This window comes from Sapajus apella, unplaced genomic scaffold, assembly GCF_009761245.1.
Source record: "Sapajus apella isolate SASKATOON/1434 unplaced genomic scaffold, GSC_monkey_1.0 scaffold33, whole genome shotgun sequence".
NCBI lineage: Eukaryota > Metazoa > Chordata > Mammalia > Primates > Cebidae > Sapajus > Sapajus apella.
The window spans coordinates 23064078-23079441 of NW_022436973.1; the positions used below are offsets into that span (position 1 = coordinate 23064078).

Consider the following 15364-nt stretch of genomic DNA (forward strand, 5'->3'; position numbering starts at 1 on the left):
AGTGAGCTTCCTAACTGCAAATCTGCTTTCCTAGTTTATAACCTTCTGTGCCTTTCCCAATTTGTGGGATCCCTCTCTCTGTGGACTTCCTCCAACCCCTTCCACATCCATCCCCCCAACAGCTCTACTCTGCACTGCCTGGCCTGCCTCCCCCAGCCCAGCAGCCATGGGCATTCTAGAAACAAACCATTCTTCCCTCTGCCCTGGGATTGGGTGGAGGCTGCCAGAAGACCCTGCCTGTGTAGAAAGCCCAAATCCCCACCTTGCATTCCTAGCCCACTAATCTGGCCCATTTAAGACTCAACCCACTCCTTGCCAGCATGCACAGCTTCTCTGAAAAGCCTTGAGATGTGGGGCCCTGCGCTGGCAGAATCCATTGGGGCCTACTCAGGTTTCACTTTCCTCTAGCTCCTCATGCTGGCCCCTGAGCCTCCTTCCTGTGACCGTCACATCAGCAAGGCACTGAGGGTCTGCAGCGGAAATTCCTGGGGCTGAACCCAAATCCACTTTACTGGACACATGCCCCTAACCGGTGGTTTTGGCTGATGTCAGCTGCTGAGGATTCCTCCTGAGAACTGTTCTCAGTGGATAGGAACTGCCTGGTCTGAAAATGTCTAGGAGGTTACATGCTACCTTAGGAGTGGTCCCCAGCCAATGACTAGAAATCCTGGTACTTGCTTTGACGGGGAACACGTCTGGTGCCATTCCTTCTCCAGAGATCCCTGTGCAATTTTCTTCCAGCTTGCCTCCCTCCCTGCTCCTGGGAGCCCCTCCCATCTCCCCAAATAAATTACCTGCACCTGAGTTCCCATCTCAAGCTGGGATGCTAGGGAACATGACCCAAGCCAGGGTTTTTGTATAAATATTGTCTATTTCTAGAACTGAAGGCAAAAGCCACACAGGCTCCGGCATAGGCTGGGGCAGGAACTAGAGTTAGGGTGATGGGGACGGAGGGCATAGGGAGATGAGGGCGGGAACAAGGAGGCTTACTCAGACCAGGGGAGGCAGAGACCGGGAAGAGAGTGGGATGGGCGTCAGCACCTCCTGCGCTGACTCACCTGTTTGGACATGGAGTCGATAAGACGCACATAGAGGTCTTGCTCCGTCCGAAGTCCTAGGATGGGAAGATGGAGAGGGCTTGCTGCCGGGGAAGCATGTGCAGCCTCAATGGCCAGACCACATCACACCCTCCCCAGCCCTGGCAAGTGGGGCATTAGGTGTTGAAGGATGCTGCAATGCCCATTCTTCAGGGGCAGTGTGGGCAGGGCAGGGGCCTCCACTCACCGTTGTTATACACCAGCCGGAGGCGGTAGTGGATCCCATTGTTAGTCTTTTCGGCCCCAGGCTCCTGCAGGGACAAGATGGGAGGATGCTCGAGTGATCAGGAATCCATCCTCCAGCCTCCCTTGCCCACCCCCTTCTCCTAACCCAAACTTCTTTCCCTCCCTTCCAGACACTCAGCCAGCATCCATTCATTCATCTGCCTGTGTGTGTGTGTGTGTGTGTGTGTGTGTGTGTGTGTGTGTGTGTGTAGTTGTGGTTTCTCTCCTGGGGCCAGTCCCAGCCAAGCCCACGAGCCTCTCACTCGGTCCTTTTCCACGAAGTCGATGAAGGCTGTGCGCTCCACCTCCACGGGCTGCCCCTGCCGGTCGTACATGGCCAGCACAAAGTGGAAGAAGTTGGATTTCCTGAGGTTGGATGGAGGCTGCTTCTCAAAATGTGCTCGTGCCAGGCCCACGCCACTGTGGGAGGAAAAGAACAGGAAAACCACTGGAAGGATCCCCCAGTGAGAAAGACTCCAGCACCTTGGGCCAGGCAGGCACGCTGGCCAGGACGTGGCTCCAAGATGCCAAGAGTTTGGGCAAGAAATCCAACTAGACAAGCTCTTTCCAGCCTGGTCAGGGTCATCTCACTTCCAGATAGAGGTCTCTCAGCACCGAGGGCACCCCAGCCTGCCCCCTGGAAAACAAGAGGCACAGTGGTGACTGCAAAGGCGGCGGCCCTGTTAGACTCCCTCCAGGCTTTTTCCTGGGCTGCCCATTTTGCAAGGGTAATCTCCAAAATCAAAAGTATGAACCAATCCGTCTTCCTGACCAGGGGCTCCTGTGACTGCCCTTTAGAGCTTCAAGGGGACCCAGAGGGCCCTAGAACAAATATCCCACTGAACCCCAGCCCAGGCTGAGGCTGTCGTGAGCCTGTGGTGTTGCCTGGGGAATGACGATGTCCATCGGACCCTTGGAGACATCAAACTGGCTCAGGGCCACTAGTCTGCCCGGCCTGTGCCGTGGGCTATGACTGAGGGTGGAGAGCAACTCCCAGGTGTGGAGGGACCTGCCTCTAGTCTTTGGGAGAGAAAACCACAGGCTCCCCTGGGGAGGAGGAACTTCTCATCTGGCCTTGCTAAGGGATCTCTCCTGGCTCATCAGAAACCATACCCAGAAGCAAGGCCAGGGTGAGAACAGGAGGAAGGGATTCACTCTTCCCCAAATATCCCCTGCTTCCCAAGGATGTACCAAGCACAGGGTGCATGGCAACAGCCGCGACTGGAGGCAAATGCCTGGGAGAAGAGAAGACACACAGAGAGCTGTGGCATCAGACAAAGGGGCAAGTGCCCCCAGAGAGATGTCACCATGCAGAAAACTTGAGAAGCAAAGGAAGAAAAAATTAATTCTTTTTGTGGGAGTTGAGGGGAAGGCTTCATGGAATGGTGGCTATTCCCCAAGTCCTTGAGGAATAAACAGGAGCTCATTAGGTGAACGAGGAAAAGGGCAGAATGAGCAGCGTAAGGAATGGCTGGATGTGCAGGGACTGCCGCTGTACCGCAGATGTCAAAAAGTGACGTAAAAGGAGGAAAGTTCTTACTGGAAGTTCGTGCCAGATCGTGCAGGGGCACAAACACCAGGGGAAGGAGTTAGACTCCCTTCTCTGAGCCGGTCTTCCGTGTGTTCCTTAGATCTCTCATGACTCTGGAGCCTCCCTTGAGAAAAGGGTGCTGTGGCCACAAACGTGGGTGTGTTTGGGACCCTGGGACACCCTCCAGGAATGGACCTGCTTGAGTTGGCTAGGGCTGGTGCTCTGCATGTGTGGATCCAGCCTACAGGATGGTTCCCAGTGATCCCCACTGCCTGGGATTCATGCCCTTAGTTACCCACCTCTTGTATTGTGTTGGGATTGGCCTGTGAGGCCAGTAGACTATGGCAGGAATAATAGCATCTAACTTCTAAGGTTAGATCATAAAAGCACTGCAGCTTTTGCCTTGTTTTTTCTTTTGGATCAGTGATTCAGGGGGAAGCCAGCTGCCATGTCTTGAGGACCCTCAAGCAGCCCTATGGAGGGTCCACAGGGAGAAGAACTGAGGCCGCCTGCCGATAGCCAGCCCTGACTTGCCAGTGTGAGTGACCTTGGAAGCAGATCCACCTGCCTCAGTCAATCATCATATGACTGTGGCCCCAGCTCTCATCTTGCTGCAGCCTCATGAGAGGCTCTGATCCACAACCACCAGACTAGTCTGCTCCCTTATTTCTGACATTCAGAAATTATGTGAGATAATAAATATTTGTCGTTTTAAGTTGCTAAGTTTTGGAGTTTCCCTTTTTCTTTAAGATACAAATTTGAAGACAGAGAGACTTGGGCTCAAGATCTGTCCCCCGTTTTTTGTCTTCAAGGCAGGATCTCACTTTGTTACCCAGGCGGGAGCTCAGTGGTGCAATCACAGCTCACTGCAGCTTCGACCTGCTGGGCTCAAATGATCCTCCTGCCTCAGTCTCCCAAGTAGGTGGGACTATAGGTGCATGTCCCCAAACCTGGCTAAATTTTTTTTCAGTATTTTGTAGAGACAGGTTTCCCCATGTTGTTCAGGCTGGTATTGAACTCCTGGGCTCAAATGATCCTCCTGCCTTGGCCTCCCAAAGTGCTGTGATTACAGGCATGGGCCACGATGCCCAACCCGGAATAATTTTTTTTGAGACAGGGTTTTGCTCTGTATCCAGGCTGGAGTGCCGGGGCGTGATCATAGCTCACTGCAACCTTGAACTCCCAGATTTAAGCGATCCTCCCACCTCAGCTTCCCAAAGAGCTGGGATTACAGGCGTGAGCCACCATGCCCAGCTTGGAGCAATTTTTTTTTTTTTTTTTTTTTTTAGGTAGGGTCTTGCTCTGTTGTCCAGGCTGGAGTGCAGTGGCATGATCTCAGCTCACTGCAGCCTCGACCACTGGGGCTCAGGCAATCCTCCCACCTCAGCCTCCTGACTATCTAGGTCTTCAGGCACACACCACCATGCCTGGATAATTTTGTTTACTTTTTATAGAGATGAAGTCTCCATATGTTTCCCAGGCTGGTCTCAAACTCCTGGGCTCCAGCTATTCTCACATCTTGGCCTCCCAAAGTGCTGTGATTACAGGTGTCAACCACCATGACTGGGTAACTAACACACCCTGCTTGCTGGACTATGGAGCACTTTTGTTGAGGGTCATGGTTTGGGAAATGTGACTAAAGGCCACTAGAAAGCTCTGGAGCCAGGCGGGGCTTAGAGATGCTATGAGGGAGAGGAGGGTGCAGTGTGGAGGACAAGTGAGAGGCTGCTGCGGGGATGCAGGGGAGCGATGAGGATGGGGAACTGCCTTGAGGGCCACTTAGGTCTGCTTGTCCAGGCACCCATCACGATCGTGCTCCTGTGACAATGGCTGCCACAGTCACCACTACTTACTATTTTTCTTCACATAACTTTAAATCAATTTATCCTTTTACTCGGCTTCACACTAAGCCATAACATCTGGGATGTCATGGGCATGAGGGACTTGCTATTGTTTTACACATACAGATTATAATAAATACTAAAATGGAAATACTTCCTCCTCTTGAAAGCTTGCCCCGGAACCTCCCTCAGCGGTCCACATGAAATGCTGACTTAGGAGGCAAAAGCCATAAGTCTTCTTGTCCCCTGATAAGGATGAGGGGAGAGGAGAGAGGACCTCCAATTCTCCAATATCTTTTTTTTTTTTTTTTTTTTTGAGACAGGATATTGCTCTGTCACCCATGCTGGAGTGTAATGGCAGAGTTATAGCTCACTGCAGCCTTAACCTCCTAGGCTCACCGGATCCTCCCACTTCAGCCTTCTGAGTAGCTGGGACTACAGGCATAAGCCACCACGCCCAGCTAATTAAAAAAAAATTTTTGGAGAGATGGGGGGCGGGTCTCACGATGTTGCCCAGGCTGATCTTGAACTCCTTGCTCAAGTGATCCTCCTGCCTTGGCCTCCCAAAGTGCTGGGATTATAGGCTTGAGCCACTGTGCCCAGCCTCAACACCTTTTCTTTCTGATCACAGGTTCTTCTTATAGATGCTCCTTTCCCTAGGGAATTCACTGTCCCTCCATCCTTCCCTGCTTCCTCCACCCCCTCCCCCTCGGGCTGCAGTCTTTTCCAGTTGAGGCCTTGATCACCCCTCACCCGCTCCCCAGCCAGCAAGAGGCAGGGAAGCCCTAAGAGGGCTTTTGATCACAGCGGGGCCCTGATTACTGTTGATGAATATGCTAATGAGGCATCAACCCTGAGCTCCTCCCTCCCGCTCCCAGGACCAGCTTAACTTGAACTCCACTGAGGATAGGTTCCAGGGCCACCTGGTGGGAGAGAAGGCCAGAGGAGGTGGGTTTGTGAAGCAACCCCAGGTCCCTGTGGCTTTTTATCCTGTCATCTAGCCCAGCGAAGGGGCCTGGAAGGCTCTCAGGCAGTGGGGAGAGAGGCTACAGAGAGAAAAGGAGGCCTTGCCAGAGAGAGGTGAATGCTGGGAAATAACAAAATCTCCCAGACCACTGGACATGCCTTTTCTACACAGATACCCTGCAAGTTCCCAGGCCAAATTCCAGACTGGTACAGCAAAAATCAAAGATGCTGGCCTGTGCTTCCTGTCCTACCTATGCCCTTTGGCAAATATCAGCCAGTCCTGGGTCTTGGCTGCCTCCCAGCTCCTGCCAGGGTCCTGAGGACCAGACCTGTGAAGTGTGGCAGAAGCCCCAAGCCAACCTCCCTTCACAGGGCTCACCCTCCCTGCAGGAGGGGATTACAAAGGAGAGAAGGCATAGGGACCCAGGGAGGGAGAAGACAGCAGCTTCCCTGAGGGTTTCTGGGCCAGTGTTTCCTGCCGGCTGGGGGCGTGGATGGGCTGTCCTGCTTCCTGTGCCTGTGCCCTGCCCCTTAGTAGGTTTGGGCTCAGTCCACTGCCCCAAGACAGCCCAGAGCGGCATCCTGCTCTTCCCAAGCACAGCTCAGTGGATCTGAGGCACACTCATCCTCCCAGGCTCACAGCCACCTGTGGAGCAGCACTGGTTAATTTACAGCTGCAGGACAAGATCTGTATCATGGACAACAGGCCAGTGTAAGTGACAGCCCCAGCCCAATTCCAACCAGAGGAGGAGTGCAGAGTGGGCAAGAGCCCCAGCTCACCCTGTTCATAGCCCTGCCAAGCTTGGAGAAGCTCAAGGCAAGACGAGCAAAGGATACTTTCCTATGAACAAGAGACAGAGAAGGACACGAGGAACAGCGTGTTGAACAGGACTCGAGGGTGACAGAGGCAGGTGTGGACCATGCCTCCTTCTCCTGATTGACCCCAATGTGCAAGTGGTGACTAATCAACACCCATGGAATGGAAATGCAAGCTCCAAAGAGAGAGGGCTGGGGAAGGGGAAGGGGAGATTTCTTATTCCTTGGGGGTAGCTGATGCTCTTTTAAAGAGAAAACAAACCCAGATTAAAGAACAGAAAGAAAAACAAAGAGATAGACTCAAATGGCTCAGGAGGTGCTGAGTGGTCTGAGGGCCCCTGATGGGCACATCCTGGGTGCAGGTGTGTGAGGACACAGGTGGGAGGTGGGGCCACGTTCTGCTCTCAGACTGGCTTAGCGACAGAGAGATGTGGACCAGGGCCAAGGTCTCTGATCCCATGGTGCTGCTCCAAAGTGGCGCTGCCTAAGACAAACATAGAGGTGTGGAGAGAAACTGCGAGGGTGTTTTTTGATATGTGTCCTTAATCTAAAAGAAAGGAATGGGGAGGGAAGAGGGACAGAGCCCCTGAAGCCTGGAGAGACAATTATTTTATCTGGGTTCCCCTAGAAGCTGACCTGGGGACAAGGATTCAAATACCAATAGTGTATTTGGGCAGTGATTCCTGGAAACACTGGGGTTTGGGGGTGAGACAAAGATGAAAAGGCAGCCTATAGGGGGTGCATTTTCCACAAGTCCCCACTGTGGGCACTTGGAGCTCCAGCCCATGGGGAACTCTGGAAACAGCATGGAATGTATGTCTCAGCATTATCAGAGGGATGGGTGAGGGAGCTTGGGTACTGTGCCTTCTCAGGTACGTCTAGGCTGCTGTGCAAGTGGACAGAGCAGGCTCTGGCAGCCTGAGCAAGTCCTCAAGCAAAGGGAAGCAGATAACAGCAGGGGAGGCAGACCCCTGACCAAAGGTCTTGAGGGAATGTGGATGGGTACCCACTGCCAGCCATTCAGAGGCCTGGGCTACGACGGAAGCCAGCAAAGCTACAGCCCCAAGGGCTTGAGTGCAGCTTGGCAGGTATCAGTTTATGACAAATGCAAGTAAGAACTGCCTCACCTGGCATATGTACTGCTGGCACCCATAATTCAGAAACAGCTTATTCACTTAGCATCATTAGTGAACAAACCATGCCACATAAGCGCCTTTTCCAGAGAAATGCAGCTGAGTGACAAAAACAGCCACATTAACCACTTTTGCAAGACTGCAAAATAAATTATACATTTCCTTGCTTTCTTAAAAAGATTGTTTCAAGCACAACGTTCAAAATGCTTTCTTCTCAACCACAGAGTATGCTGAGGCAGTGGGACATTTGCCCCTGTACTTAAGAACCCAGATTTCCCAGATTTGGGAAGAGAACACGCTCACTTTTTATATCCACCATGTCCCACTCACCTCCACCTCTTTCATTCTGAAATAGAGCAAAAATTAAAGGAGACTGTTTAAGATACCAAAAAAGATTTACTTTGCACAGATGCATTTTGGTCAGAGTCAACACGCTTTGTAGTGAGCACAGATGTGCATGGGCTTCCTGAGCACTGTGTTAGGAATCCAGGTTCAAGCCAACACCAAGGGCAACCTGACCTTCACAACCCAGGCCATTCAGGTGGACTGTGCTCCAGAGTGTATGCAGATGGCTGTGGGGAGATGCCAGGGGCTGCAGAAGTGTCTGACTGCTATTGCTGAGACTGCCCAATAGGTCCCGGAAAATGCTCCTTTGCAAGGCTGAGCAGGACACTCCAGGTCCCTTCTCGAGGCAGCCCCTCTCCCCTGCCACAGCACAACTGTCTGGTACAAAGTCCCCTTCACAGTCTCTGTTCTCTCTTCCTAAGGCCACTCATGGCTCTTCACATCCTTGACTACATGCTTGTTATAAATGTGAGCAATTTAACTACAGCCAGCTCAAATCCCACAGAAGACAAGTGACTGAGGCTGGAGCCTTGGCCTCCTCTCAGAAGCATCCCCAGGCCTCCTGCCTTCCCTTCTCCCCACCAAATCCTGGTGCCCCGATAACTCTTGACTGCCCTGATAACTCAAGGTTTTAAGTCATACCTTGGCCTGGGCTTAATTTGCCTTTGTGTCTGGGATGCTGGGGCCACAGGCGACAAGCCCTACTTTCATCAGTAACAGAGCGGGGCTCTTTGTTGACCCCCCTCACCCTAGGAAGTGGAAGGAGAAAAAGAGTATGGCTCCTGCAACTCATCCCTTTTCCCAGATTTCCCCCAAGTCTCTCTCTGCTAAGTCCCACTCTTCTTTGCCCCATCATTGCAGGGCTTCATCAGTCCCTTTCCTCTGCATCCCCCCTTTCCTCCAAGCATCCCCTTGGCCCCCACTCTCCCCTCAGGCATCCTCTCGTCGCCGGAACTGCTGCTGCTGATCAAGCTGGGCCTGACATTCCTGCCCCAGACGAGATCTATTGGCCTGGCCCTGCCTGGCCCTTCCCAGCCCCTGACATGCCCAACCCCTGGCTGCGCTGCAGACTGGGGAAGATAAAAGCAGCAGCTCACTGGGGCACACCCACCTCAACAATGCTTGCACAGGGAGGGCCTGGAGGCTGCTGGCAGCTGCCCAGAGCCTGTGTCCAGATGGTCCTGCTGGAGAGGAGGTTTGGGTCTGGAGAGGGTCCCTATCCCCTCTTCCCACTGCCGCAGCATCTGCCCTGCTCTCCTGCCCCTGGAAATTGGCATAGTGACCAAAGTACCTGAAAGGGGTGGAAAGTGGGGGTTGGAGGAAGGATCTCACAGGCTTGTTCTCCCCTCTTCCTTTGGCCCTCAATTCTACCTAAAGACTCCCCGCTCCACTGCTCTCTGCCCACCCTCTCACCACCCACCCACAGGCCTGCCTGCCAGGTCCCAGGCTGAGGATCGGCTATGAATTATTAAAGCAAACAAAAGCATTTCCTAGCAGGGATGCTAGCCTGCAGCTGCTTACAGGAAAGGCAGCCCCAGCTGGCCTCCCGGCTAGTGTGCAGGGACCAGCTCCAGTGGGAGGGCTGGCCTGGGTCCTCCAGGGGTCTCCTCCAGCGGGAGTTCTGGCCTGGGCTCTCCAGAAGTCTCCCCAGCCTGTGAAGCACATCAGAAGAAGAGAGCTACTTCTGGGTTGAGTTTGCCAGCAGGAGGACTTGGGTCTTCAGAGGAGTCAGGGGAAGATGAGCTGGGTCTGGGCAAATGGATCTCAGAGATAAAGTCCTGCTGGCTCAGGCCAGGGGCAGGGGTCCTTGTGAAGACTTCCCTGGTAGGAAGATCTTGGTAGGGAGAGGGAAGCCCTCTCCACCAGCCTTCCCATCCCTGTTGCCTCCAGTTTAAGGGTACGTAGCCCCTCTGCTCTTCCTACCCCTCTTTTGCTCAGAACATTCCTCCCTGCTGGCAGAGCCTCCCTGGCTGATCTTAGCAGGCCTTCTGGGCCTTTTCTTCCCCGCCCACCTTCTGTAAAAATCTTGCCATTGTTGTAAAAGCCAAGCTATAGAACTGGGCAGGAGTAGCTGCTCCAGTAGCTGAGTCCTGGGTCAGATATCAGCTCCTTTGGAACTTGGAGCCTTCCAAAGTCAAGAGGGGAACCCAACAGAAAGGGACTTGGGAGCTCTCTGAGAAATATTCCTGCTTCCTTTGGCAGACAGTCATCGCCCCCACCCCCACCTGGACTGCTTGAGCCTGCCCTGGGTGCTGTGGACACAAGGATGAACGGACCGCTGCTCTTGCCTTAGGGAAAGGCCCCAGCTGGCAGGGCAAGGAGGATCGGGACAGGCAGAGGACAGCAGATGCTGGTCTATGGTAAGCATTCACGGCAGCACTAAAGCCACTCCCCTGGGCAGGGTGGGAGGTGGGAGACAGAGCAGGTGCTGGGGTCAGCAGGTGTGAGAGGGAGTCCTGAGGCTGGTAAGAGTTAATCCAGTGGATGTGCAGGTGCTGAGGGCAGGGGGACTGTTTCAATAGACCATGGGACTTACTGGAGATGCAGTTAATTCTCCAAGTATCCACAGCTTGCCAAGTATCATGCAGAGGAGGCTGAGGAGAAAGGCTAGGGTCAGACCGTGATGGGCCTTGAATGCTGAAGATATCCATGAGGAAGCAGTGGGGATGGGGGGTGGTCACTTTATTATGTATTTATTTATTTTTGAGACACAGTTTCACTCTGCCACCCAGAGAGTGCAGTGGTGTGATCTTGGCTCACTGTAACCTCTGCCTTCTGGGCTCAAGCAATCCTCCCACCTCAGCCTCCCAAGTAGCTGGGACTACAGGCATGCCCTACCATGCCCAGGTAATTTTTGTACTATTAGTAGAGATGGGTTTTCACCATGTTGGCTAGGCTGATCTCGAACTCCTGGCCTTAAGTGAACTCCTTGGCCTCCCAAAGTGTTGGGATTATGGGCGTGAGCCACTGCGCCTGGCCTGGTCACTTTATTTTTAATCAGAAAAAGATATGATCAGAAAAAAGTACTTTGGAAATATTGCTTTGGTCCCCAGTGCAGGGAAGATGGTTTTGATGGCGTGGCAAGGGGCTGGGGCTAGGCCTGGGTCAAGAGGCTAAAGTGGTAATCAGGGTACAGTTAACCTTCAAGCCAGGGAGGAAGTGGATGGAGGGTCAGGGTTTTTTTTTTTTTTTTTTTTTTTTTTTGAGACGGAGTTTCGCTCTTGTTACCCAGGCTGGAGTGCAATGGTGCGATCTCGGCTCACCGCAACCTCCGCCTCCTGGGTTCAGGCAATTCTCCTGTCTCAACCTCCTGAGTAGCTGGGATTACAGGCACGCGCCACCATGCCCAGCTAATGTTTTGTATTTTTAGTAGAGATGGGGTTTCACCATGTTGACCAGGTCTTGATCTCTTGACCTCGTGATCCACCCGCCTCAGCCTCCCAAAGTGCTGGGATTACAGGCTTGAGCCACCGTGCCCGGCCGGCCGGGGGTTTTATTGCTAAAAGTGGTGGCTGAGGGCACTGAGACTGGAACTAGGGCATGGAAAGGAACATTCCTAAGCCTTGACAACCCATGCAACTGTAGGGTGATGCTGAGGAAGGTGTCAAAGCCAACTCTTGGATCCCAGGCAGCCTTTTGGGAGAGCGCTTCTGTGAAAGTTTCTCAGAGATGAGAGGGAGAGAAACCAGGCATCGGATGAAGGTGGAGGCAGGGCCAGGGGGAGGAATTTTCATTGTTGCTGTTTTGGGATGGGAAGACCTGCGCAGAGGACTGACTGAAGAACAAGATACAACCGGAGTGATGACACACAACATGGGATGAGTGAGGAGGAAGGATGCGACAGCTCCGTGTAGGATGTGGAGGAGAGTCAGCCACGTGTGGAGGCTCCCAGTCTACATCCTGAGACAGAGAAGTCTCCAAACTTGGGGATTAGGAGACCGAGCCTGAAGAAATGCTCCTGTTCACATTTCGTAAGCCCTCTCCATTCCAGCAAGGTGGCCCTAACCATGTGGAGACTCAGACTGGACACCCCAAGCCCACTCAACCCCAGTATGTGCAGAGACCACTGCTGTGGCCCCTGCTCTGGGAGAAACCTTATCCCTACACTTCTTGAACCCCACACAGTCTCCAAGGGCGCTGCCTCCTTCACGTCTGCTTCCCCATCATCAGACCTGCCTCTGGGTAGGCACAGAGGGAAAGGTTGCAGAGAAACGGAACCTTAACTCCCAGAGGCCCCTGCCAGCACTCCTCACCCACTCTTACATAAAGCTTTCGCCACACAGCAGGTGGTGGAGATAAAGAGGGGGCCAAGTTAAGAAACTGACCATCTCAAGTTAAATAAAAAGCCAGAACCAACAGAAGAATAGGCAGGAGGCGGAATTGTAAGCATAGCACAGAAAGAGACAAGTTAATGGGAAGAAAAATAGGAAGGAAATACACTAAAATGTTGACAGTAGTTGTATTAGAAAGGAGGGACTACATTTTTTATTTTCAGATTTTTCTGGAATATAACTATATCTCTTGTAAAACTTTTGGAAATTATTTCATTCACAAGACCCTTTCTCTTCCAGAATAGATCAGCTCCAGAGCCCCCCAGCGTTCCCTCCTGCCAGCCATGAAAGGAGGGGAGGGCAGAAACGGCTTCAGTTTGCGCATGAAACGCGGTGTGTGTTTGTTACAGGGTGAGGTTGAGGCGTCCTCTGGAGTGTGAATGTGGGCTCCTGTGTCAGGCCCGTAGGCCCTAAGCCCCCAGCCAGAATCCCTTCTGGCTGCTGCAACAACTCAGACTTCTGGAAGCCCAGTGCCCACCCTGTCCCAGTTGTCAGCAGAGCTGGCACCTCCCTAATCCTAACCACAGTGACTCCCCATCGGATTCCTAAAAGCCTCCCTCCATGGTCACAGTTGGAGGTGCAAGAAGCCCGGGGGTGGGGGGGAGGTGCAGGTGCTTGGAGGGGGCAATAAACTTTAAAAGTTCGCCTTCAAATCCTGGAGGCAACCCCCTACTGAGGTTCCCCTACACCTGCAAAGAAGTCAGAGGAGACCACTGTGGGTGCTGGGTTCCCATGGACTCTCTGCCTTACACAGCACCTACCAGAAAAACACCTGAGGGAGAGGCAGGGGCCCTGCCCAGTTTCCAGGCCAATCAGTCAAGCCAGGCCGACTGCCCACCTCATCTCTTCCCCACTGTCCAGCCCCCAGCGGCTTCTCTGGCTCTGCACACCCCCATCCTCCAACTCTGAGGGGCGTGGGAAAGGAAAAAGGGGGTTGGGTCTCGCGCCTTTCCTGACAGAGAGCTGCGGAATTGGACAAGGAAAGGCATTGGGACTGCCCAGGAAGGAGGGGCTGGACGTTCCTAGACGGCCGGTGGCTGTGGGTCAAGGCTCGGGGTTCTGCCTCTTCCCTCAGAGCCAAAGACAGCCCGGCTTAGGGTGGCGTTCACCGCGGCGCCAGCGAGCGGCCGTCAGAAATCTGCTGGGACAGCCCGGAGTAGAGGCAGAAGCCCCGCCCCGGCCCGCCCCACATCCTCAGGAGGCCGCCCCGGCGCCCCGGACGGGGTGGGCGGGAGAGCTCGCCGGGACCGTCCAGAGTTAGGTCTCTTTCTGCCCCTGGCTCCAGCAGCTCAGCAAGCTGAGCCGAGGCGGTGCGGAGCCGTCCCACCCGAGCGCACCGGGTCGGGTCCGAGCGCTTACCTCTGCGCCGCGGTGCTGGCGTCCAGGATGCCGGCGCCCTGCATCCAGGAGCGCACGGAGCCCAGGCCGGCGGGCAGCAGCGGCTCCTCCTTCAGGTTCAGCCCGCCGCGGGGCAGAGCGTCCTGCGCAGGGAACATGAGGGCGCGCAGTGAGTGGGCGCCCCCACCGCCCGGCGTCCGGTCCCGCGGAGGCTGCTTGCGTACAGCTCTGCCCGACCCGACGGCACTAGGCGCCTCCAGTAGCGCAGCGTCGAGTCGGGGCAGCTCAGTGCGCGCTCGCCTCTTGGGCGCTCCCTCGGAGAAAGCGGGTCTGCGGGCGCTGGCGCTGTCCCCTCCCCTCCTGGGGCGCGGGGCGGGGAGATGGAGGGATTCCCCCGCGGCCAGGGCGCTGGCAGGCGGACTGCGAGCGCGGCGGGGAGGGCGGGGAGCGGAGCCCGCACCCGGTCCGCGCGGAGGCGCCCCAGAGGCGCGCTCTGGCGGCTGCCCGGGGCCGCGGTCGTCGGAGGGGGGGGACCCGAGAGCCCCAGGAGCTGCCTAGGGCAAGGCGGGGGCGTGGGGCTGCCCGCCCTTTCCCCCTCGCAGCCCCCACCTCCCGCCCGCCCGCGGCGCCAGCGCGGGGCGCTGATTACCATCCGGGAGGCGGAGGCTGCGGGCGCGGAGCTCGGCGGCGGCGGCGGCGACAGTGGCGGCAGCGGCGGCAAGAACAGCAGCAGCCGAGCGTCCCGGGGAAAGGCAGGGGCCGCGCCAGGCCAGCAGACGCCGCCGGCGCCGGCGCCCCGCGTGCCCCGGCGCCCCGGCCCTGCCGTAGCCGCGGGCGGCAGCACCTGGAGCAGCAGCAGCAGCAGCCCGGCCGACTCCCCCCGGGGCCCGGTTCCCGTGCCGCCCCGCCGCGGCCGCCGCCGCCCGCCGCTCCCCGGGGCCTGGCCGCGGGCCCGGGCCATCCCGCCGCCGCCGCCGCCGCCGCTCCCGGGGGAGCGGTAGCCGAAGGGAGGGAGCGCGGGCGGGAGGAGGGATGTCGGGAGCGGGCGGGCCCAGGGGACTGGGGCCCGGGGGAGGCGGGGGCGGGGCGGCGCGGCCGGCCGAGGGGCGGCTGGGGACGTGACATCATCGGGGGAGGAGCGGCCGGGCCCGGGCCGCGGCGGCGGGGCGGACCCTGGCGAGTCGGTCGCCGGGGCGGGGGGCTGCGGCCTGGCGGAGGCCGTGGGAGGGAACAGAAGAGCCCGGCCGGGGCCACGGAGACCCGCACAGGGAAGATTTGGGACCGCACAGCGAAGGAGCCCGGCCGGAGCAGGAGGTGCGCGCCCTGCCGCGCTCGGGAACCTCCGTGGCCTCCCCGTCGCCTCCGGACGAAGCCCCGCCGTCTTCGCCGCCTCATCTCCCTCCCCCTGCACCCGCCGTACTCTCCGCGCCCGACGCCTTGTGCCTGGACTTGCAGCTCATTTTGACGCCTCCGAGCTTTCGCTCTTGACGTTTTTCTCCCGCGTGACTGTACTCCCGCATTTCCCCGGCGACCCTGACCTCGCTTTAACCCCAGCCAAGGACTGAAACGTCTCTCTGTCTCAGTCTGGGGCCCCAGACAAGCTGGGCGAGTTCCCTGCATCCATCATCCCTGTTTCCGATGCTGGGTTACCTAAGCCTAAAGCTTTTTCAGTTTCCATCTGTGCCTTTCAGGAACCTCCTGATTTCTGATTGCAGGTTGGACAGGTAGGCTCAGAGCTCAG

The 15364-nt window shown here is 56.0% G+C and overlaps 1 protein-coding gene across 3 annotated transcripts in view; it reads right to left on the bottom strand.

The window, feature by feature from the left end:
• The window catches only part of EBF4 (EBF family member 4), a 69696-nt gene extending 55162 nt beyond the window's left edge, over positions 1-14534 (bottom strand). For 2 of the 3 annotated variants that reach the window (XM_032295610.1, XM_032295608.1), the window contains exons 1-4: positions 13645-13781; positions 1586-1742; positions 1285-1348; positions 1059-1114 (exon numbers count right to left, since the gene is read on the bottom strand). In XM_032295610.1, the coding sequence (XP_032151501.1) occupies positions 1059-1114; positions 1285-1348; positions 1586-1742; positions 13645-13781 (414 nt within the window). Of the gene's footprint in view, positions 1-1058; positions 1115-1284; positions 1349-1585; positions 1743-13644; positions 13782-14272 lie in introns of those variants that run through there. The other variant, XM_032295609.1, reaches the window with a different exon arrangement.
• Between the last annotated feature and the right edge of the window lie 830 nt (positions 14535-15364).